The 25976-nt window shown below is 40.9% G+C and overlaps 1 protein-coding gene across 6 annotated transcripts in view; it reads left to right on the forward strand.

Annotated features, from left to right (window-relative positions):
* The first annotated feature begins 17479 nt into the window (after positions 1-17479).
* The window catches only part of EPS15 (epidermal growth factor receptor pathway substrate 15), a 141190-nt gene continuing 132693 nt past the window's right edge, over positions 17480-25976 (forward strand). For 5 of the 6 annotated variants that reach the window (XM_072772148.1, XM_072772155.1, XM_072772151.1 and 2 more), the window contains exon 1: positions 17480-17672. In XM_072772148.1, coding sequence (XP_072628249.1) covers positions 17640-17672 — 33 coding nt within the window. In that variant the 5' untranslated portion in view covers positions 17480-17639. The remainder of the gene's footprint in view (positions 17673-25976) is intronic. The other variant, XM_072772149.1, reaches the window with a different exon arrangement.

Raw genomic sequence — 25976 nt, forward strand, 5'->3', positions numbered from 1 at the left:
TGTGGCAAAATATAAAGTTCTGGTGCATTGGACTAAAGAACACATAGGAGTTATTGTTACAACTCTTCTTAAAGTTTGAGATTATTTTGAAGTAAAAAGTTTATAAGTAAATTGGAGATCAGGGAATAGAGTATGCAGTTAACTCTATTGAGAACTTTGGCTGTGAAAGGGAGCAGAGAAATAGGACTAGAGGGGGGCAGCCTGGGTGGCTCAGCTGGTTTAGCGCTGCCTTGAGCCCCAGGGCCTGATCCTGGGGTCCCGGGATCGAGTCCCACATTGGGGTCCCTGCCTGGAGCCTGCTTCTCCCTCTGCCTGTGTCTTGGCCTCTCCCTCTCTCTTTTTCTCTCATTAGTAATAAATAAATACATTCTTAAAAAAAAAAAATAAGACTAGAGAAGGAGTTAAGCTTATAAAATAGCTCTTTAAAGATAGGAGAAACTGGAACAGATTTGTACGTCGACGGGAATGATGACGAGCCTCAGCCCATGGTCTATAAGATAAGACGTTTGATCAAATACAACTGCCTCGGGCTCCTCTGAGAATATTTTATTCTGTAAACTGCAGCCAGGAAGACATTTGGGTCACCACTTGAGGGCAGTACAAAATGATGCTTCATATCATTCCGGTAGTTTTACTGTTTCAGCTGCTGGAACAGAACAAAGCCCTTTGTGTGATTTTTCTCTCAACTGTGTGTATGAAATAAACCTAACACACCACTTTTTACAAATGTTTTAAACAAGAAAAGCCCAACATAATTCATAGCAAGGGTTTGGGGTGAGTAAGAGTAGGAGTGATAATGATGGTCTCAGGCTTAGAAAAATGTCTGGCACGTGTTATGAGTTTAATACAGAATAAAAGGTAACAGAAAGATTAGAGCATGTCAGAGTTGGAAGAGGGCCTAGAGAAGGATGAATCCTGCCCTCTCACTGTGTAGACAGGCCCTTGGGTCCAGAGGAGGGAAGGGACTTGGCTGAAGCCACAATAATGTGGTAGAGAAGGTAATAGTTTCAACACCCACCTGGTTAGTCTATAAAGACAAAGGTTCTGATACTTGCAAACGACATCATAAATATAGTCTACAAAGGGACTGACCCCACCACCGGCATTGATACTGAGTTCCTGAAAAAACTGTGACCTCTGTTGTGAGACTGTGCCCCTTGGGTCCCTCTCTACCCTGGTAGGATGTGACTCTTCACCTTCAACTCTTGTCCACTTCAACTGGTCCTAATGCTCAGGACAGATTAGTGCTGGTCACAGCCACTCCTTCCTGGCAGGGCCCTAAGGGGTAACATGTCAGACTTTCCTGCCAACACTGAGGGATGAAGGTGAAGTTGGAAAAAAAGTGAACGGGCATGTGGCAGTACATTGTTTGGAAAGAAACTAACAAGGGATGCCTGGGTGGCTCAGCAGTTGAAAGCCTGCATTCAGTCCAGGGTGTGATCCTGGGGTCCCGGGATCGAGTCCCACATCAGGCTCCCCGCGGGGAGCCTGTTTCTCCCTCTGCCTATGTCTCTGCCTCTCTCTCTGTGGGTCTCTCATAAATAAATAAAATCTTAAAAAAAAAAAAAAAAAAAAGAAACTAACAGGATCAGTGCAGTAGACTGGAAATGAGTTTATTCAGAAAACCCTAGTGAAACACAAAACTCTAAATATGACGTAAATACATAATGGAGAAGAAAGCAACTTGAGACTGATTAAAATACAGAAACCAATATGACTTCTTATCATGCTAATAAACAGGCTCAATTATGCAGAAGAGCCCCTAACCTCCCTGTAGTCTACAGAAAAATGCTCACGCATTAGCCTACCATTTCAAAGAATTCCTAACCTGGTCCCAGCCCCTTCTCTAGTCTCCTGTCCTGCGATGGTTCCCATTCAATCCACTATTTTCTGAACACTTGCTGCAGTTTAGGTGCTGTGGTATACTGGGCTGGGCTCACCACTTGCTCCATTTTGAGCTTCACCTCAAATGGCACCTTCTTTGAATGCTTTCCTTGATCTGACCCTCACATTTACTTGAAGATTCCTTTTGGTTCCCACAGGCATTGCTTGGACTTATCTTGAGTATTCATCTCTGCTTTGTCTTCTGCACTACTTAGTGAGCACTCTGAGGGCATGGACTGGGTCTTAATACAACTATTATTTTTTAGGGATTATTTCCATCTATTAGTAGTCTACCAAAAATCTTTCTTACCTTTCTAGCAGTCTTGTCTTTCCAACATTCCAAGTCTAACAATTCTCTAATAGTTCCTGGGCCAGTGATCCCAACACCTATTGACCATTCCTTACCCGTCTTATGTCCTCACTTCTCTTCTTACCCACTTAAATTCCAAGGTCCAAAGTCCAATGTTATAATCATTCCCTTGATATATCTCCTCTTTTCCTCTTCTTGCTTTGTTATTCTGCGTCTCAAAACCCCTACCCTGGGCAATCTAACTCGCCACCCTCTCTCTACCTTTTGGAAAATGGTTGAAGAAAAAAACACAAAGTTGTCAATTGGACTCTTCAAATTCATTACCACTAACCTCAAGTAAGCCATTAGTGCTATCTGGTGATTATTTTATTTTAAAAGCCCATCCACTCTCCCTAAATGATTATTTCATACTTTCCCCCGCCTCAAACATTCAGCATGTTCTTTTTTTCTCTCTCAACAGATAATTCACCTGCCTGCATGATTCATGCCTGCATACCCCAGTCCTTGACGGTACTCTGAAAGCCAATCATTGCCCCTATGTTTCAGCAATTCACTCTCTCATCTATGTTATCAGTATTTCCCTTTCCAAAAGATCACCCATCAGCTTAAAAAGTGCTATGATGGGGCGCCTGGGTGGTTTAGTGGGTTAATTAAGCCGGGACTCCTGATCTCAGCTCAGGTCATGATCTCTAGGTTGTGAGATGGACCCCTGCATTTGGCTCTGCACTCAGTGGGGAGTCTGCTTGAGATCTCCCCCCTCTTCCTTTGCCCCTTCCCCAGCCCCATGTGCATACTTTCTCTCAAATAAATGAATAAATCTAAAAATAAAAGTGCTATGGTACCTCTCATCTTTTTTTTTTTTTTTTTTTTTGGTACCTCTCATCTTAAAAAAGAAATCTCTCTTGATTCCATAACTTCTTCTAGCTACCCCATTGTTTCTCTGCTCTTCATTTCAGCCAAATATCTCTAAAGAATTATCTATGTTCCTTGATTTCAAGTCCTACCTTTTCATTTTCTCTAGAGTTCACTTTAATCAGGTTTATCCCCTTTCTTAACTGAAACTGTTTTTACCAAGATTACCAACGACCACCATGTTGATAACTCTGGAGGTATTCTGAGTTCTCATCTAACTGACTCTATGATCAGAGTCAGATCTGATACGTTTACTAACTCCCTCCTTCCTTCCTCATTTCTTCTTGAAACACTTGTCTTTATTTGACTCCAGGACAGACACGATACTCTCCTGGTTTTACTCTAAGCTCACTGTTGGTTGCTCCTTCTCAGTTCCTTCTCCTTTACTGGTTTCACTTCATTTCCTTAATCTTTAACTTGGAGTGGCTGCAGTTGGACTTCTTAGATCTACAGATACTCATTGTACAGATAGTCTTACCCAGTCTCATGGCTTTAAATGCCCCCAATATGCTATTGACACCCAAACTTATATCTCCAACTCATATTCCCCCCCTTAACTCCAAACTCATATTTCAATTGCATTCTTCACATTTCAACTTGGACGTTTAAAAAGTATCTCAAACTCGGTGCAAGACAAAATTCCTGATGTTCTTCCCAAATTGGTTTCTTCCCTATCTCACCCCATTACTCCAGTTGCTCAGGCAAAAATTTGGCATCATCCTTGGCTCTTCTTCCTCTCATACCTGACAGTTAAACCTTTAGCAAATCCCACCTTCAAAATATATGCAGATCTGACCACTTCTTACCACTTCTCCCCACAAATTTCCATCCTCCCCACCATGTTAATTCTCTGACCCAAGCCATCATACCTGGATTGTTAAAATGATATCATATTTATTTTACTGCTTTCTGCTCTTGTTATCTACAATCTACTTTTTCCACAGTAGTCTAAATAATCTTTTTTAAACCTAAGCCATACCATGTTCTTCCTCTACTCAAAACTTCAGTAACTTTCCATCTCATTCAGTGTAAAAGGCACAGTCTTTACAATGGCCTACAATATGTCATTTGATACAGGATACTATACCCTCTCTGACTTCTTTTTTTTTTTAAGATTTTATTTTTTTATTTGACAGAGAGAGAGTGCAGTGGAAGAGTGGCAGAGGAAAAGGGAGAAGCAGAGTCCCCGCTGAGCAGAGCCCATTGCCGGGCTCCATCCCAGGATCCTGGGATCATGGCCTGAGCAAAAGGCAGCCACTTAACCAACTGAGCCACCCAGGCACCCCCTGACCTCCTTTCTTAATCATTCATCCTTACCCTCACCCTCACTCTGCTCCAGCCATATTCATGTCCTGGATGTTTCCAAACCCACTAAGCACACCCCTGCCTTGCACTGCTGTACCTTTTGCCTCAATTTCTCCCAACCCTGGATATACTCTTTGTCAGTCTCTTCTTACTTTAAGTCCTTTCTCTAATGTTTCCTTATCCATGGGGACTTTTCTGACCACCCTTAAAATCTCAACCCTTCCCCCTTCTCACATACTCTTCCATCTATCTTTCTTTCTTTCCTGATTTTTTTCTCCATATCAACTTATGATTTTATACATATTGTATATATTTATACTTTTTATAATTTATAGAAGCTCCAAGAAGGCAGAGTTTTGTCTGTTTTGTTTACTGCTATATACTCAGTATCTAGAACAGAGCTTAGCAAATAACAGGTACTGAATAATTATTTTTGAATTAATGAACAAATCCTCATGATAACTTTGTGAAGTAGATTCTATGTTTTTGTCACCTCTGTCTTACCGATGATAGAGACTGAGGCTCAGAAATGCTAAGGAACTTAACTCTAATCATGGGACTAGCAAGTAGCAGAGCTGAGGTCTCACTCAAGATGCGTTTTCCTTTCGAGCCCACATCAACCACGATGGTATTCTGTGTTCTCGGCGTCTCTAGAATCAATTCTCCTTTAAGTGTATCAACAATGCCTCTACTATAGTTTTGGCCTTAACAACTCTTATCTGTTTTTCTCTAAAGCAGCTTTATTTTTTACTTTTTATTTTTATTTATTTATTTATGATAGACATAGAGAGAGAGAGAGAGAGAGAGAGAGGCAGAGACACAGGAGGAGGGAGAAGCAGGCTCCATGTGGGGAGCCCGACGCGGGACTCAATCCCGGGTCTCCAGGATCGTGCCCTGGGCCAAAGGCAGGCGCTAAACCGCTGAGCCACCCAGGGATCCCCTCTAAAGCATCTTTTACCCACTGCTCCATCCTTTATACAGAGCCAGAGTGACATCTTTCTCTATTTTTTTTAATGTACATTTAAGTGGTTTTTCGTATATTCACAGAATTGCACAAACATCATCATTATCTAATTGCAGAACATTTTCACCACTCCAAGAAGAAACTCTGTGTCCATTAGCACTCACTCCTATCCTCCTTTCCCTCGCTTCTGACAACTGCTAATCTAATTTCTTTCCCCGTGGATTTGCCTATTCTGGAGATTTTATATAAATGGAATCATACAATGTGGGGCATAAAAGCCTTTTATGTCTGGGTTCTTTCATTTAGGATAATGTTTTCTTTCTTGCTTGCTTGCTTTCCTTTTTTCTTTCTTTCTTTTTTAAAAATATTTTATTTATTTATTCATGAGAGACAAACAGAGAGAGGCAGAGACACAGGCAGAAGGAGAAGCAGACTCCCTACAGGACCCCAGGATCATGATCTCAGCCGAAGGCAGATGCTCAACCACTGAGCCACCCAGGTGTCCCTAGCATAATGTTTTCAAGGTTCATTCGTGTTGTAGCATGGATCAGTACTTCATTCCTTTTTATTGCTGAATAATAACTTCATCGTGTAGATATACCACATGTATTTATCTATTTGTCGATGATGGACATTTGTTTTTAAATTTTTGGTTATTATAAGTAATGTTACTATGAATATTCATATGCAAGCTTTTATGCAACCATATGTTTTTAATTCTTTCGGCTATATACCTAGGAGTAGAATTGTTGAGGCATATGATAATTCTTTGAGGAACTGCCAAATTGTTTTCCAAAGTGGCTATATCGTTTTATATTTCCACCAGCAATGTGTGAGGAGTCCAATTTCTTCACATCCTTGTCAATTCTGGATTATTGAAACAATATCAACAACATTCTTTTGCATGTAGATATGCAGTTGTTATTGTCTATTTAAAAATTATAACCATTTTAGTGGGTGTGAAGTGCTATTTCGTTGTGGTTTGATTTGCATTTCCCTAACATTAATGATGTTGCACTTAGAGTGTATTTTGTGCAGTTTTTGGCCACTTGTATACTTTGGAGAAATGTGTATTCAAAGAATTTACCCACTTTTAAAATTGGGTTATTTGTCTTCTTGTTATTGAGCTGAAAGTCTTCTTAAAATATATTCTGAACAACTCCTTTATCAGATATGTGATTTGCAAATATACCCTCCCATTCCTTGGATTGTCTTTACTTTCTTGATGGCTCCCCTTGAAGCACAAAAGTTTTTGGTTCTGATGTTCAATTGATCTATTTTCCTCTTGTTGCTAATGCTTTTGGTGTTATAGTCAAGAAAGCATTACCTAATCCAAAGCATAAAGATTTACATCTATCTATATTTTCCTCTTAGAGTTTTAGGGTTAAGAAACTTACCTTCTCCTAAGATCTTTATAAACATACATGTATATCAATGACCTATTTTGAGTTGGTTTTTGTATATGGAATGACATAGGCGCCACACTTCATTCTTTTGTTTGTGGATATTCAGTTGTCCCAGTACAATTTGTCAAAAAAGACTATTCTTTCCTCCATTGAATTGTCTTGGCACTCTTGCTGAAAACCAAGGGGCACCTGGCTGGCTCAGTTGGTAGAGCATGAGACTCTTGATTTTGGGGTCATGAGTTTGAGCCCCATATTGGGTGTAGAGATTACTTTAAAAAATAAGAAAAAGAAAACCAACTGGCCATAAATTTTTGTAGTCTCAATTCCATTCCATTGATTTATATGTCTTCCCTTATGCCAGTCTGTCTTGGTAGACACTGTCTTGGTTACTCTACCTTGGTGGTAAGTTTTAAATTAGGAAGTATGATCTTTCAATTATGTTCTTCATTTTCAAGATTGGCTATTCTGAGTCTTGCAAATCCAAATGTATTTTAGAATCAGCTTGTGAATTCCTACAAAGAAGTTAGCTGAGATTCTAATAGGGGTTGCACTGGATCTATAGATCAATTTGGGAAGTATTGCCATTTCAACAACCTTGAGTCTTCTCCATGAACATGAAAAGTCTTTCCATTTATTTAGGTCTTCTTTTTTTAAGATTTTTATTTTTATTTATTTGACAGAGAGAAAGAGAGAGAGAGAGAGAGCACAAGCAGGGGGAGGAGGAGAGGGAGAAGCAGGCTCCCTTTGAGCAGGGAGTCCAATGTGGGGCTCAATCCCAGGACCCTGAGATCATGACCTGAGTCAAAGGCAGACACTTAACCAACTGAGTCACTCAGGCAACCCTGCAGGTATCAGCTTATATATACAGCTTCTACTAGGAAGCCTCCCCTTCCTTGTCCCATAGCACAGATGTTATATTCCTTCTGTGTATTTCTACATCACTGAGATCTTATTCTTTTAACTTCATCACGTTGTGTTTATTTATTTTATTTTTATTTTTTAAGATTTTATTTATTTATTCACGAGAGACACAGAGAGAGGCAGAGACAGGCAGAGGGAGAAGCAGGCTACCTGCGAGGAGCCTGATGCAGGACTTGATCCTGGGATCATGACCTGGGCTGAAGGCAGACGCTCAGCCACTGAATCACCCAGGCATCCCACATTGTGTTTATAATTGCCATTTTGCTTGTCCTTCTTCTCTAGGCTATGTGCTCCTTGAGGGTGGAGATATGTCTTATTCACTTTTGTGACTCCTCTACCTTGCAGAATGCTTGAGGTATCGTATGTACTAAAAACTTGTTGAATAAATTAATAAATGGGAAGAAGCCTATTTATCTGCTCTTTATAAGTCCCATACTTCAGTAAACCTGTCATTGGTAGTTCTAATCAGTGGTCTGAAAATGAGCCCACCTGTCTAGGAGTTTGCAGGATGTTGTTAATGTTCTCTTATGGGCTTGAGATAATGTTCCCTTAAAGTTTCAATCAGAATCTTCTCTGTTAAGCAGTATAAAAAATTTTTTTTTCACCGTCCCCTTGGGTGGATACTTAATTATAGGGATAATTTGTTTTATATAGAATTTCATATTTATGGCCTTTCAATTTTTAAAAAAAATTTTAAAACTAATTTATTTATTTATTTATGATAGTCACAGAGAGAGAGAGAGAGGCAGAGACACAGGCAGAGGGAGGAGCAGGCTCCATGCACCGGGAGCCCGATGTGGGACTCGATCCCAGGTCTCCAGGATCGTGCCCTGGGCCAAAGGCAGGCACCAAACCGCTGTGCCACCCAGGGATCCCCTATTTATGGCCTTTCAAACACAATTGGTTTTCTTGAATCCAATTCCTCAAAGTTGATGATTTTCCAGACCCCACTGCATCTTGATGTAACAAAACTGCCCAAAACATGTAGTGAGGTAGGGAGCATCATTCCCATTTCACCCATCTTAGGCCGAATAGTTAAGTAACTTTTCCAGGTTCCCAGGGCCAGAATCAGAATTTGAACCCAAGCCTTTTTGACAATAAATCCACACTTTTGCTGAGTGAAGTAAGTCAGTCGGAGAAGGACAAACATTATATGTTCTCATTCATATGGGGAATATAAATAATAGTGAAAGGGAATATAAGGGAAGGGAGAAGAAATGTGTGGGAAATATCAGAAAGGGAGGCATAACGTAAAGACTGCTAACTCTGGGAAACGAACTAGGGGTGGTAGAAGGGGAGGAGGGCGGGGGGTGGGAGTGATTGGGTGATGGGCACTGGGGGTTATTCTGTATGTTGGTAAATTGAACACCAATAAAAATAAATAAATAAATAAATAAATAAATAAATAAATAAATCCACACTTTTAACCATTTACTTCCTTCATCTGACCCACTTATAATGTATAATTTTGCAAAAAGAACAGCTGTAGCTTACTTGAGGTTAAGCTTGACACTTAGCCAAAATTGTATATTGTCAGGGTTATCCCTGAAAAATTCAAGAACTTATTCAGTATAATATACAGACATACTGTCTTTGCATAAGCTCAACACTGCCAATTATTTTCTTCAGCCTTAAATCAAATCCTTGCCTCTTTGAGTATCAGCTGAAATCCTTGGCTTGCATAAAGAGATAATATTGAAAGTAACAACAAAAACCCCTTCCTTTAAACACTGAGCACTGAGGGTGTATAATTACATTCATATACAGTTAAATGCATATGTGATGCTACTCTCCTTTTTGCATACATTGATTTTTCTGGACTGTAGGATTGAGTGGATAATGCCTCCAGTAAAATATGTACCTTTTTTTGTTATCTTTCAGGGCCAAACGTTGCTGTGAATCAGGACAGTCTCCTCAGACTTTCAAAATTTGACAGATTTATTTCAGATCTTTGTTACAGGTGAGACACTGACAGTGTTTATTAGTAATGGTAAAGAATATGAAAAAAAAAGAATATGAGGGCAGTTATACAGATAACTAAATACTTAACTATCATCATCATTACCATAATGTGTAGTCTCCATTTATCCAGCACTTATTCTCGTGTGCCGGACACTGTGCAATGTGCTCTATAAGCATTGTCCATTTAATTTTGTTATCACTCTGATGTAGTTTACATAAAACTGAGGCTCAAAGACTTTTAATAATTTGTCGTTGGTGCTATAGCTTATAAGTGGAGGGCCTCAATCCAATCTCAAATTTGTTTGATTCTAAAGCCCCCAGCCTCTTAACCACTGTCCTGATGTCAGGATTCCTGATTTCCTTTTGAAAGGGTAAAATAGATTCCAGACTGCCCTTTTAAAAAATCAAGGTGATTAGATTTTAAAATGTCATCAACACAAAACAATAATGGTTTCTTTTGTGTCCAGTAGTGATTTTGCTTGTCTGAGAATCTCCAAACAGACACATTTCCCTAAGCCTCTTCTGGCCCATTCATGATTCCTTCTGAGCATGTCCTAATATTTCCTCTATCTTTCTCTGCAGGTTCCTCCCTCTCCAGTCCCCATCATGCTCCATCCAACAAAATATCTCAGTATGCCCAGAACATACTTGCTCTTCTGCACTTTGCTGATTCATATTTTACCTGGAAAGACCTGGCTTCACTGGAGCTGATGGTCAGGAGTTTGAGAAGTCCCAGAGGATCTTAAATAGGGAAATGACAAGATCCATTTTTTTCTTTCTTTCTTTCTTTTCTTTTCTTTTCTTTTTTTTTTAAGAGATCACTCTGTCTATAATAAGAAGAATAAATGTAGGTACAAACATGAGACTGGGGAGATTAGTTAAGGAGTTTTAGCAGTCGTCCAGGAGAGAAGTGATGGTGGCAGTGAAGACAGTGAGAAATGGTTACATCTAGAATATATTTTGAAAATAGAATTGGAATTTCAGATATATATTGGAAGTTAAGCCAACAAAACTTGCTGATAGATTAGACTTGGGCTATGAAAGAAAGCACTGAATAAATGAAGAAAGTGATGGACTGAACAAGGCATCCTCTATTTGTGTTATGAGATGTTCAATACACAGTCATCATTTTAAACTGAGACACAACTGTGATTATGGCTTAGAAAATCTTTGACTGAAAGAGCTATTTGTCATTATGTGTATATGTGGTGTGTCTTAGTTTTCTCCGACATGAACCTGTTAAGTGTAGGACACTGTGCTAGGTATTTTCACAAAAGTTGCATCATTTAACTCTCCCTAAACCCTTAGAGGTAGGAATTAATATCTCCATTTTAGAGAAGGAAACTGAGATTTAACTTATGATTTGACCGAGGTTACACAGTTCATAAGGAACTGAGCTGAGATTTGAAGTCAAAGTTGACTCTAAAGTCCATGGTCTTGTCACTGCAATGATTCAAAAGTACAAAATCAGATTCCCCAAACTTTTCTTTGTGTTCCTTGAAGCCTCTGTTGACTCTCATGTGTCCTATTTTAGAGCCCAAGGCTGGCAAACAGGATAGCTTTGTTCTGTCTGCAGCCCATCCTCTGCCTTGCCTTGTGATTTAGGGCAAGCTTCTTAATTTGATGGTGTTTCAGCAGTCCCACTTGTTAAGCAGGGCTAGTAATTAGTAATGGAGACAATGCTTTGAAATCTGCAGATGAAAGGACCTACAGTCTTGAGTGCAAATATTTTCTTTACCATGGTGTTCTTTTGGTTTCTTATAGTTTCCAGGACACTTCATAAGAGAGAGAAAGAAAAAGAAAGAAAAGAAGTGAAAAGAAAGGAAGGAAGGAAATAGGACAAGTGTAAAACTGCATTTGCTTGCTCACTGGAAGCCAATGGAACTCTTGGGACATAAATATAATAATCTTCCTTGTTCTTGAGTACTTGGTAACTATTACTAATGGATGAATGAATTTTATTTTTATTTTATTTTTTTTAAAGATTTATTTATTTATTTATGATAGACATAGAGAGAGAGAGAGGCAGAGACACAGGCAGAGGGAGAAGCAGGCTCCTTGCAGGGAGCCTGATGCGGGACTCGATCCCGGGACTCCAGGATTGTGCCCTGAGTCAAAGGCAGGCACCAAACCGCTGAGCCACCCAGGGATCCCCTGAATTTTATTTTAAAAAACCATTAAGGTAGGTTTTGGAAAAACCACTGAAGCTCTTTATTTTTTTTAATTTTTAATTTTTAAAAAATATTTTATTTATTTATTTATTTATTTATTTATTTATTTATTTATTTATTTATTTATTTATGAGAGAGAGAGAGAGAGAGAGAGGCAGAGACACAGGCAGAGGGAGAAGCAGGCTCCACGCAAGGGAGGCCAACACGGGACTGGATCCCGGGTTTCCAGGATCAGGCCCTGGGGTGAAGGCGGCGCTAAACCGCTGAGCCACCCGGACTGCCCCTGAAGCTCTTTAAAAATGATTTCTATTTTTGTTTCTGGTTTCTCAAACCCTAAGTATTCTTTAGTTAAGAAGAAAAAGGAGCTAATGCTTATCGAGTGTCCACTATGTGCCAGGTACTAGGCTAACTGCTTTCACAGGAAACCTCACTTAAGCATCATAACAGCACAACTAGGTAGGTGCTATCATTACTTTCAGTTTATAGGAAACAATGGCTTGGTATAGTTCACTGACTTGTCCAAGGTCACAAAATTAGGAAGTAGCAGAGCCAAGCCTGCACCAGACTCGGCCTTTCCAGTTCTAAATTCAGACTCTTCCCAGGACACCCCATCGCCCTGAAAAATTAGCTATGAAGACAGTTTTGAAATGCCCTATCACACCCTGGGTGTATGTGGCATTTAAAAATCTCTTACTGCTTGTTCTTTTCAGTTCCTGGCACAGAGACAGTTATTTGTGTAGCACAATTGTTATTATTGTGCAGCCTCACATATTCTTTCTGTCCTGGGCAAACATGAACAATAATGGGCTATATTTATGCAACAAACAGCTTGGAAGCATGAGCTCCAGATTATCATTACAATTGTAGTTGAATTTTTTTTTTTCCTGTAGCTTAGCACCATTTATATGGAAGGCCTTTCTCAAAGTGTCACGCAAATAAACTGGTTCTTTGTGTATTCAGAGAGCTCCTCAGGTTTTCCCCCATAGTTTCAATCAAGCATCCTGTATTTCTAAATGCTGACATCACAGATATGCAGTGTTCAAGAAGAGCTGATATGATTGTCACCTCTAAAGTTGGAATATAAAGAAATAAAAGTAGCTGTGGTGTCCCTGAAGGATTGGCTGGGGAGGATTGGGAGTTAGAGTAGGATACAAAAATGGAGGGATCCCTGGGTGGCGCAGCGGTTTGGCGCCTGCCTTTGGCCCAGGGCGCGATCCTGGAGACCCGGGATCGAATCCCACGTCGGGCTCCCGGTGCATGGAGCCTGCTTCTCCCTCTGCCTGTGTCTCTGCCTCATTCTCTCTCTCTCTCTGTGACTATCAAAAATAAATAAAAATTAAAAAAAAATGGAAAGATAGGCTGATGACAAAGTTGTTAATGATCTAAGTTCTCTTCAGGATGATCTTGGGTTTAGGGTTATTATAAATCCAGAGGCTCATCTTCAGCTTTCCATGGTCAAAAGCACCATTTTATCAAGTCTTCTTGGAGGTGACCAATATCTACAGGATACCAGCAACATGCCCTAGTAAAAGGCATGTTTGAGTCAGAAGATCTATGTATAATTTTTAGCTTTGTCACTATGAATTTGGACAAATTCCTCTTCTTTAAAGTAACATGGATCATAATCCATATAGGGTTGTTGTGAGGATTAAATGAAATAATGTGCATGAAAGCAGCATTTGTTGATTGTCAGTAACCAGATTTAAGTCATCAGACACAACTTTACTACATCTATCTTTCCTATAACAGGCATACACATCAGCTGTTTAAGGTGCTCCTTTCTTATGGCCAGTGTATCTGCAAAACTCACTGAGTAATTGGAGAGTTAATTGTCTGAGGGGTGGAGTTAAATGGTGATCTTGAGGAATGGTGTTCTTACAGCTACCATTAATTAGGCCTTTATTTCAGTCAAGGTTCTTTGATATGGGATATTTATGCATTATTTGTAGTCTTTATATCATCCCTATAAAATAGGTGTTTATTATCTCCAATGTACAGATGAGGAATACAAAGCTTAGAGCCCAAGAGACATTAAGTTGCCCTAGAAAAAATGGTCAAGTTTTTTCTCTGCTCCATGAAGCTCATTCTTGTTACAATGAATTAGATCACAACATATCTTCCATTAGCTACATTCTACTCTCCTAAAATAGATTTGGGATATGACCCAGTGCTTTGATGAGAACTGGGACAGGCATTTGCAAACTCTCATTGGTGTGTCATTTAAAAAGAAATCCAGTCCCAGAAGTTCTAAGGCCTTTTTGTGAGTTTGGACCATCACTCCCATCATCCATCACGTGTCAAATTTTAAATTTAAACCAGAACCAATGAGTGGAAAAGGAAGCCAGTACAAATTATTAGTGGTCTGGAAAGGTGTCTGAGACAACTCCCATATAATAATTTTTAGCTTGTCTTCCCTTACTGGGAGCTCTGACTATCATTATTATTATTTTAATCACGGTCCAAGCTAAGTTTGCTCTAAGTGGACTTTACTGAAACAAGTTATTTACAAAATATTTGTTCCTTGTTTTTTTTTTTTTTTTGTCTGTGAAATGGGGATAAAATAACGATGCAAATAATAACTACACATGAGACTATGCATTAAATTCACTTCAACAATCTTTATCATGCTATATGCTGATGTGAAAAATTGATAAACTGTGAAAAGCAATTCTGAAAACATACAAGGTATTGTTTTTGATTTACTATAAATCACGCAATGATTATAACAGTAATAATTCCTTATGTTTCCTCCATATTTTCCACACTGATCTGCTCATTTTTTATAGATTTATTTATCTTAGAGAGAGAGAGCGAGAGAGAATGAGAGAGAGCACACAAGTGGGAGGGGCAGTGGGAGAGGTAGAGAGAGTCTAAAGCAGTTACTCTGTACTGAGTGTGGAGCCCAATACAGGGCTCGATCTCACGACTCTGAGATCATGACCTGAGCTGAAACCAAGAGTGGGGTGCTTAACGGATGTGCCACCCAGGTGTCCCTGATCTGCTCATTTTTATATATGAGAAACTGAGGCTCAAACAGGTTTGTCTGAGGCCATACACCAAATGATTCCAATATTTTCCTTACTACCTACATATTGCCTTTCTGGAAAACTCTATACACCAGGAATTCCACTCTATTCACCAAAAGTAGTATCTTCTTATATTTTATATGATTTGGAGGCTCTTCTTTGAATAGCAAGTGAATTTGTATTTCCCATAATAATTTACTCCATGGCTTTCAGGTTTCTTTCTTTCTTTCTTTCCTTCTCTTCTTGATTTTATTTATTCGTAAGACACGGAGAGAGAGGCAGAGACACAGGCAGAGGGAGAAGCAGGCTCCATGCTCGGAGCCCAATGTGGGACTCGATCCCATGACCCCGGGATCATGACCTGAGCCAAAGGCAGATGCTCAACCATTGAGCCACCCAGGTATACTGGCTTTCAGATTTCTTAGCCTACATCTATAACTATCTCCATCTTTAAGTATTTTCATATATGTTATTTCATTTATCCTCACAACAACCCTAAGGTTGTATAGCTAGTAAATGGTAGAACCAGAACTATAACCTGGATGTTTCTGGCATCCAAGCCCTGTTTATTCCACTATGCTATACTGCTTTGGTTATTAGCTGTGTAACTTTAGGCAAATCACTTAACCCCTGTAACCTTCATTTACTATATCTATAAAGTGGGTTTATACTTTTCAGAGTTGTGAAGCTCAGATGTGATAATGTAATACAGAAAAGTCAAATAGAGGGCAACCTGGGTGGCCCAGTGGTTTGGCGCCGACCTCAGCCCAGGGTGTGATCCTGGAGACCCGGGATCGAGTCCCACGCCGGGCTCCCTGCATGGAGCCTGCTTCTCTCCCTCTCCCCCTGCCTGTGTCACTGCCGCTCTCTCTCTGCATCTGTCATGAATAAATAAATACAATCTTTTTTTTTTTTTTTTTTAAAGTCAAATAGAAACATCAGTTGTGGTTATGGCTGATGGACATACCAAGGTAAACTAATTTAAAACAATATCTCCCCTTTTCCCTTGAGTTAAAAAGAATAAGAGCAAAAAGAGACCAAAGGAGACTGTTGAATATGTGGTGGTCCACTAGACCTGCATGCCTGGCTCCTTGTGGCCAGACCTTATGAAAAGGAGTCTGAGTAGAGTCAGGAATTTCTGGAGGCATTTCTCAGGTGGTTTGCCTGTGGTGGCAAAAGTCTAAAAACTTAGGTGAGGCTTACTCCATCATGAGCCTTGTCCAGCTGGCCCTCCTGGTATATTAAATGGGACTTCTATGATAATGGTGACAAGGTCATGGGTCTGATAGAGTTTTGGTTTGTTGGTGTGGGGAGCCACCATGACTGAGAAAAGAAGACCAATTCTAGGCAAAAACATTTATTGAGGCCTACTCTGCTGTAGACTAAACTGTGAGTGGGATGTAGTCATGAATCAGTCCCCTGTCCTCAAGGATTTTAGTGTGGTAGGTACAGAGAAGTCCTTAATTAACTCTTAAAAACAGGCGGAATATAAGAAGGACCACATCAGAACAACTAAGAGGTGGGATGGAAGTTCCTAGAAGGCTTCTTAAAGTAGATGGCATATAAGCCAAGTCTTTAAAGATCAGGGTTTCTAGTAACTTGTTGTATATTCTAACTGAAGATGGCAGTATGAGATAGTGTAGGATGCGCTATATTTAACACAAATTGTAACTAACGCCTTTTATTGAGTACCTGCTATATGCTAGGGTCTTGAGGATACAGAAATACATCAGAAGCAGTCCTTGCCATGGAGCAGCTCTCAGTCTCGAGGGGTAGACAGATGTAAAGGGTCCTTTGAGTGACAATGACTTCATAAAGCAGGGAAGAAATTTAAAAAGAAGAGTTGTAACTCTGACTTGGGGAGATCAGGAGATGCTTTGTAAAGGGGAAAATACTTGAGCATGTCTTTAGAAACTGGAAGTTTGCCAGGTGGACTATGGGAGGAATTAGGAGTGCTGCAGGTGCCTGAGCAGATCCCAGCGCTCTCTTATTAAACCATGTAAGTGTGGCAAGCAGCAAGCAGGCAAAGACATTATTTATCGCCCCTCCCACTTGGATTTTGGCTCCTGGAGGGAAGAACCTAGAAGTCTTCTTTTTCAATATCACGTACATGGTTAAATGAAAGGTTTTGGAGGCAGATCTGGATTCTAACCTGGCTTTCTAATCAGCTGTATGACTTTAGGTAAAATAGCTGTTTATGTTTCTATTTCCTCATTTATATAACTTATTTGTGTCTCAGTTCCTCCCACTCATACAACTGGAAAATAGTGTGTAGCACAGAGTCTAGCATATACGAAGTACTGCTACTTCTATCACGATCTCATTTCGTTTTCACAAGCAACCTGGACTTTGCGTAGCATTTCCCCCATTTTTCAGAAGCAGCAGCTTAGAGTACGTAGGCGATCTGCCTAAACTTTCCGGGCAATCTGTCTGCGGTCTCTTCCGCCTACGCAGCCCGTCCGCCTTACTTCTCTGTCCGCGCCGGGTTTTCTTGGGCGGCCCCGGGGGGAGGCTCCTGTCCGGCAGCGCGAAATCCGGCGCCAGGACTTGGGCGCCGCCGCGCTGGCGCCGGGCGGGCGGGCGGGGTGGGGCGGGGCCGGGAGGGGCGGGGCGGGGCGGGGCGGGCGGGCGGGAGGAGGGAAGTTGTCGAAGTTACAGGGGAGACGCCCGCCCGCCCGGCCGCCCGGGCCTCGCCTCTGCCCGCTCCCTCCGCCTCCTCCCGCCCCGAGCCCCAGTCCGCCCGTCCTTCCTTCCCCTCCCGTGCATGATGGAAGCACCATGGCTGCGGCGGCCCAGCTCTCCCTGACACAGGTAACACCGCCCGCCCGGCTCGGCCGCTGTCCCAGGCGGCCCCTCCCCCACCGCGCTGCGGGCGGGCGGCCGGGTAGTTTCTCTGGTGCGGGCGGGGCGGCCGCCGGGGCGGGCGGGGGCGAGCGGCGGCGCGAGGCTGAGTGTGCGTGTACTGCGGGGCCGTCCGAGCCCGCAGCCGCGCCGCCCCGCCACGACCCCGCCCCCGCTCCCGCTCCCCCCGCGGCCCGCGGCGCCCGTGCCCGTGCCGGGTGGGCAGTGGCCCCGCGCGGCTCCGCCTCGGCCGCCGAGAAGTTTCCTCCTTCCAGGCCAGGAGCGCTCCAGGTGGGCTCCCGTGGCGCTGGCGCCGGCCGCCTCGCCCCGCGCGGCGGCCCCCGGGCTCCGCGGCGCTTCCCGAGTTAAAAGTCGCCTTCCCGACGCGGAGCCCAGGGCCGTTCCCCCCCCCCCCCCCGACGGGGGCCGCAGTCTGCCGCTTCCGTCGAGCCCCGCGCTCCCCTCGGCACCAGCCTGGGCCCCCTCCGGGTTCGGCCAAGCCTCGACCCGCTCTCCTGGGCTGGACCTCCGCTTCCGTCGTCTTCCGCCCCCTCGGGCCGGGGAGGGCCGTCGCGTAGCCGCCGCCTCATCAACAGGTGTGACGGCTCCGCCCGCCTCGGCCTCGGCGCTGGACGGCCGGAGATGACCTCCTGCGGGGCCATGGTCGGCCCCTTCCTCGCCTCCCCCGTTCCTCAGAGCCTAGGCCCGGTGCTTCGCTCTGGGAGCCTCGTTCCTCCGTCCCCGTAGAGAGGGCGGGCCGCGGTCTTCCCCCGGTGCTCTCCCGCCGAGGTGGCCGGCGCTTGTCCGGCCCCGACCCCAAGCCTCCCGGCCTTCCACTTCTCGGCGGGTCCGCCCTGCCCGGAGCGCCTGCCACAGCCCGCGCGCTGCCCGCTGCCTCCTGCCGCCTTGTAGTCCCCTTGGCCTACATCCGTCGCGCTTCTCGTGGGCCGGTGCCGTCGTCGCGCCGCAGCAGAAGGCTCTGGGGTGTTTGCCCCGGCGCCGTGAACTCGAGAGCCCGAGCGACACCCGCTCTCCGGGGAACCCGCCGCCACCCGCAGACTCGTGCCTCAGGTCCAGTAACTCACTTCAGTTTGCAGGAATTCTGTTTCCTAAGTGACGTCTGGTGGTTTCCCTGTTCTCTTGATGTCGCTCACCCTCTTTTGACAAGCAGGTAGCAGGGAAGAATCCTTGGAATGTGGGGTTGAGGGCTGGTGGCGGACCTCTTTGGAAGGGCCCTCCTGAGATTCAGGTGTGCGCGGTGGCGGCAGTGACTCTTGGGTCGCCCTTTTTAGGAGTCTCATGGCTGTTGGCAGGCCCTTGCTTTCTGGCCGCGCTGGCCGGGTCGGGCAGGAGCTTCCCCCTCTTGAAGTCTTCTGTAGATTTGTTTCTGAGTTGTTTGCGTACTTTATTCTCTCGCCCGGGCTAATGTTTCTGATTTCTGTTTATCATCCTTCATCTCTGGACATTTTCTTTAGGCTCTTGTCAGTTTTATAGATAGTTACATAATTGAAATAGGTTGTTGTGGTTGTGTGTTTAAATATGAACATGTATGTACACAGTAAGTACTGAATCACGAGTATTCTCCTTCAGTGTCTCACATAGAGAACGTACATTGATGGTTCATTTATATTGATAATTCAAATTAAGCCAATTTAGAATATTTTTAAGACATTAGAGGCAATAAGTTCTATATAAAGGGACAGGAAAAAGAACCTTTCTAAACCTTTCTATACCCTAACGTGCCGCCTCGTCATTTTAAAACTTTTTAAACTTGTGTATTTTTTTTTTTTTTTGATTTTTTTTAACTGCTGGAAACAAATAAACTAAGGTAACAATGCAACTTGGTTTCACATTCATTATTGATCTATTTGTGTCACACTCCACCCCCGACCCCCAAACACACACACTTAGGCATACTCAAGTGAGAAATCCTCCAGGGCAGGGACACATTTTAATTCATCTGTCTTCCTCAGTGCCCATCTGGAAGAAAGTGATTAAACACTGTCTTTTGAATGACTGAAAAATTTAAAGGGCTCTGTGACAGTTAAAAGATTAAACAGATGCTGAAGTGAGTTTCTACCTCTGGTCATGGGATAATGATGAAGTTTTGGAGTAGGTTCTTTCATTCAACAAATATTTGTTAAGTACCTATTATGTGCTAGGCACGATGCTAGGATTGTCTTGTTTATAGTTTTTTTTTTGCCTTTATCAGTTCAGTAAAACTGACAGTTTGGGGGGAAAATGTGAAAAACATTTTAATTTACTCCTTCCTTCCTCTTTCCTTGACTGACAACCAACCCACCAGCTCCCCAGCCACCAAAATAATTTATTTAAATTATCATATTCTAGCTTCTTCAGAGGATAGAATACTAGAGTAATGGAACTTAGTTCCAGTCCCAGATCTGCCAAGAGCTAACTCTATGGAATTGAGTTAGATCTCCAAGGCCTCAATTTTCTTAGTTTTAATATTCATTCAACAAATATTTGTTGAGCATTCATTGTGTGCTAGGAAATATGTGTTAGATACTAAGGATATGTTAAGAAACAAATAACAATTCTTGGAGGCAAAACATAGAACTTCTATTCCTGTAGGGGAGTTTGAATGAGCTGATCTAAGGCCCTTTCTAATTGAGATTTCTTTTTTATAGACCATATTTTATGATTTGTAGCTCTAGTGGGACTTTACCGGGGTACTTTAGTGTTGTGTAGCCTTAGTGTTTTCTTTCTTTCTTTTTTTTTTCACTTTTTAAAATTTCAAGTAGGCTCCACACCCAATGTGGAGCCTAACACTGGGCTTTAACGATCTGACCCTGATATAGAGACCTGAGCTGAGATCAACAGTTGGATGCTTTACCAACTTAGCTGCCCAGGTAACCCTAGCATTAGTGTTTTGTAATTTCAATTGTCTTCGCTAGACATTCGATTTTCTTTTAATCAATATGAAGTAAAACTTAAATGAGAAAGATCTTGTGATTTTTGCTTGTGGTGATTACAAAAAAGATATTAGGGATCCCTGGGTGGCGCAGCGGTTTGGCACCTGCCTTTGGCCCAGGGCGCGATCCTGGAGACCCGGGGTCGAATCCCACGTCGGGCTCGCTGAATGGAGCCTGCTTCTCCCTCTGCCTCTCTCTCTCTCTGGGTGACTATCATAAATAAATAAAAAATTAAAAAAAAAAAGATATTAATACTTTCTCTCTTTAAGCTTTCCCAGTGGCCCATTTCTTCTTCAAGTCTGTATCCTTACTACTACTACTACTCTCAGCCTTTCTTACTATATGTAAAGAGCGTTTACTGTATATATTAGGGTGTTACAGTATGCAGGGAATTTTACTTCATTTAACTTAACACTCCATTTTACAAATGAGGGAAGTAATTTATGAGCTAATAAGTAGTAGATCTGAGATTTGAACCAAGGACTGTAGGATTTCAAAAGCTGTTTATTTCACTCTATTCTCTGTACTAGACACTTGGCATATCCAGTGCTCCCTTGTATTTTTGATGCTCTTTTTCAGTAAATGCTCTATTGTCCTAATTAGATGGTAAACTTTTTGAGGATGGAAGCCCTGTCTTTTGCCTCTGAATCTCCAGGGTCTTTTATGCTATTGTGAGTATAGAAGTGGTGTCCTCGATGATGATAAAAGTTTTATTTTATTGAAATATGACGTGATAGGAATATTTAAATGATTTTCCAGCAGCAGTTCAGCTTTATGTTGCAGTTTTCTTGTGTAATTTAGCAAGGATTCTTTTTTAATTAAAAAAAAGCCTTAGAAGGGGACTTAAGTGAAAAAAATCTTAGTATATGGTCTAAAGCACTATGTGCTATAAGAATAATACTTTTCCTGTTTTTCCCCCAAAGATTTTATTTACTCATTTGAGATGAGAGAGAGCACAAGCAGGGAGGAGAGGGAGAGGGAGAAGCAGACTCCCTGCTGAGCAGGGAACGCAGCCCATCCAAGGACCTTGAGATCCTGACCTGAGCTGAAGGCAGATGCTTGACTGATTGAGCCACCCAGGAGCCCCAAGAATACTTTTCCTTTTAATGCTTTTTTAATTGCAAGAGTGATATAACTGTATTACAGAAACTTCGGAAATTGGAGAAAAAGAATCCCTCATAATTTTGTAGTTTGTGGTGTTTATTTTCAGTTGTATCAAAGAATACATGATGTGTGTTAATAAATGTGTCATCTTAGTGGTCTGGTTTAGCAATATGGCAATAAATATCAGGATACAGTATAAAAATTACATGTTCTCAGAAGCAGGGTGTGTGTATTTAACATGACTATTAAGTTCTACTATGAGAAGGACACCATAATATTTTTCTTTTGTGCCTGCAATTACAGTCCAGTATACTCAGGAAATCCATCCTTCTTTGAGTGATATCCAACTGTTTTCAAAAATGGCTTGGAATGTTCAGCATTTGGGAGGAGTTGTCATAGTTAAAATTAATTAGGAACAGTTGGATTTGTCCAATACAGAGTCTCCCAGGAGTAACCTAAGAGTGTATTCCTTTGTTTTCACTGTATTTGGGGATAGAATGGTAACGGACTAAAAAGTTGTAGGAAAAGATTGAGCATCTTTATTTAGTAATGAACCATAGTTTTTATCTCCTCTCTTACTAATAGTCTGACTTAAGGACTCGGTCTAAGGTGTTTTACTTGCTCTTCAAGGAATTAAACATACTTACACAATTCTTTACTTTGTGAGTTTTGCACTTAATGATACTGGAACTATGGAAACCAGAAGAGGAAAACAGAATGAGTGAGAGAGAGAATAAAAGAGAGAAAGAGAGAAAGAGAAAAATCTGGTTACTTGGAGAAATGAAATTGTAGAACTACATGAAAAGTTAATCCAGGCAGAGTTCATTAGGCAAACTCCTACGCTGGAATTTCATGTTAAAGTGGTTAAACTCTCATCAACAAGATAAAATATTATGCCTTCATTAAAAATTATGTTTATTGGGAGCTTATAATAATATGAAGAATATTGTAATTTGAATGCTGTATTACAGCAAAGTGGAGACATTTTATTTTTTTATTTTTTATTTATTTATGATAGTCACACAGAGAGACAGAGAGAGGCAGAGACATAGGCAGAGGGAGAAGCAGGCTCCATGCACCAGAAGCCCGATGTGGGGATTCGATCCCGGGTCTCCAGGATGGCGCCTTGGGCCAAAGGCAGGTGCCAGACCGCTGTACCACCCAGGGATCCCGAGACATTTTTTTTTTTTTTATTTATTTATTTATTTATTTATTTATTTATTTATTTATTTATTTATTTATTTATTTATTTATTTTTTATCCGAGACATTTTATTTAGAAGAATGATCTAACCATGCATCTATGAGCATGCATAGAAAAAAGATTGGCAGGAAAAAAAAAGCATCAAGATTTTTGTAATAGCATGGTTATAGTTTTTATTTACCTTCTTTTTTTTTTTTTAAAGATTTATTTATTTATGATAGACATAGAGAGAGAGGCAGAGACACAGGAGGAGGGAGAGGCAGGCTCCATGCCGGGAGCCCGATGTGGGACTGGATTCCGGGACTCCAGGATCATGCCCTGGGCCAAAGGCAGGCGCTTAACTGCTGAGCCACCCAGGGATCCCCTTTATTTACTTTCTTTTTTTTTTTTTTTTTTTTATTTACTTTCTTTTTGATAGTGAGCACATATTTATTTTGGAATCTGCTGATTTAGCATTTCTATATGAACTCTTTTTGAATATTTACTGTTAAATTGAAATTAATGACTATATATAAAGTGAAAATCTGTGTTCTACGATTGCATTTACACTCACATTTCATCTTAAAAATTCCCATTTTTACACTTGGAGAAATTGGTCAGAAGAATGATAATAACTATTGTTATAATTGGTTTGGAAAATTGTCAGAGGACTAATTTATAAGTTTTTGTGCTGCTGTATTATTTATTTATTTATTTATTTTAATTTTTATTTATTTATTTATCATAGTCACAGAGAGAGAGAGAGAGAGAGAGAGGCAGAGACATAGGCAGAGGGAGAAGCAGGCTCCATGCACTGGGAGCCTGATGTGGGATTCGATCCCCGGTCTCCAGGATCGTGCCCTGGGCCAAAGGCAGGCGCCAAACCGCTGCACCACCCAGGGATCCCTGCTGTATAATTTATGAAACATTTTATGCTCTCATTTGATTTTCATAATAACTAACCAGCGAGGGTATTACTCTTATTTCAAATTAGAGAATACTAAGTCTCAGAATTTGCGACTTAAGTTTTACAGTCAGTAAATAAAAGCGTAAACCCATGTTAAAAAAAATTCAAACAAACAAAAAATTCAAACAATATCAGTGAAAATCTCCTTCTCTAGGCCCTGAGTCTCCTTCCTAGAGATGGTCATTCTTGCCACTTTGTTGTGTGTATTTCCAGCAATAATCTGTGATTTATATGTAAATATGCATAATTTTTCTTTTGAGTAAGCTGCATATTGTTTTATGGCTTATTATTATTTTTTTAGCTTAATCTGAGACATTATTCTCTACTAGCACATACAGATCTCCCTCATTATTTTCAAAACTTTAGGATCTTTCTTTATAAGAGTATACTGTAATTTATTTAATTAGCCACCTCATGATGGACATTTCTGTTGCTTCCAATTGTTTGCTATTACTACTAAGAGTGCTGCAGTGAATATTCTTTTACACACCTTTGTGCAAAGGTGTGCGTGTGTACTTTAGTTTTTGGTAGGTATAATTTTTGGGCCAAAGGATTTTTAGATACATATTGCTAATTTGCATTTGGAAAGGTTGTACTAGCAACAATTTGAGTGTGTTTTTCCTTCTCCATAGCTTCATCAGTACAGTATATTTGCAAACTTTTGTTCATTGCCAACTTGATACAGAAAATGATGCTAAAAGTTGGCCTTATGCACTGTACTTTCCTGTCACATAAATGTGAACTTTTTGATATTTTGTATAAAAGGTAGAGGTGAGATATAAGGAACTTAACTTTGTGATATAAATAATGCTTTGACGATTTGACAGTGCAATTAAAAATTAAAGGTTGGAGCTCTTTTAAAAACTTGTTTTTTATATGGTATAGATGTACAAAAAAAAGTAAGCCTCATTTCCTCAAGGCCCCTTTAGTTTGGGTATTTTGTAATGGGAATTAAATGGTATCAAGAGTCTCTCATCTGAAATAATCAGACTGCTTATATCTTGTTTTATCTCAATAAAAATAAAAATTTGGCCAAGAACAATGGGGCAAGACCATACTTTTTTGGAAGAAAGCTTCTATATACTTGGGATTTTTTAGATCATGGTTTTTCAGCCTTGGCACTGTTGACATTTTGGGCCAGGTAATTCTTTGGTGTAGGGCAGCTGTCCAGTGCCTGCGGGATGTTTTACAGGTCCCTTATCCATGATATGCTAGTAACACTTTCTCATTTGGGATAATCAGAAATATCTCTAGATATTGCCAGATGTTTCTTGGAGCACAAAATTGCCCCCAGTTGAGCATCATTGGTTTATATACATACTCTTTGAAATTAGTGACCCAGGAAGGAATATAGGAGATACTGAGGTAGATGCTTTCCTGGGATAGGCATGGGAGGATAGCTTATCTTCATATTTTTATTCCTAAACCTGCCATGAGCCATGAATGGCTAATTGTGCATGGATTTTGAACTTAAAAAACTTAAATGGTAAGAAACTGGAAATTGTGAATTTGATTCTGTATATGGTTTCTCTTAGTGGGCTAAGTTTTAATATAAAGATATGGGAAGGAAAACACACCACTATTGTGAAAGAAGAGGAGTGATGTTTCTTAAACTCCAATAAGCAGTAGATACTTTTAGGTAATTTACATATGTCATTTCACTTAATCTTCATAGTTTTAATAAAGTAGCAATTAAGCTTCTGTATTACTTACTTAGGGTTGTGTTGTAAGTGGCAGATTTTTGAGATTTGAACCTAGGCACATCTGTTCTTAGACACATTCGCTATACTGTTTCCTGTAAACAGTCATTGACGATAAATCAGACAAGTATGAAAATGAACATTCACATGATATTATGTTCCTTCATTGTTATGTAAAAGGAACAAATTATTCAGAGTGAGGTACATGTATGTGTGTATGTGAGGGAGAGAAGAGGTCAATATTGGGATAACAATAATTAATACTTATTGAGCACTTACGTGTCAGACACTGTTTTTAATAATCTTTACAACCTGAGGAAGTTTTCAGTAGTCCTTATAACTTGATCATCCCTATTTGTTTCTCAAAAAGAAATTTAAGCTCAGAGAT

Source organism: Canis lupus, chromosome 13 (genome assembly GCF_048164855.1).
Source record: "Canis lupus baileyi chromosome 13, mCanLup2.hap1, whole genome shotgun sequence".
Lineage (NCBI taxonomy): Eukaryota > Metazoa > Chordata > Mammalia > Carnivora > Canidae > Canis > Canis lupus.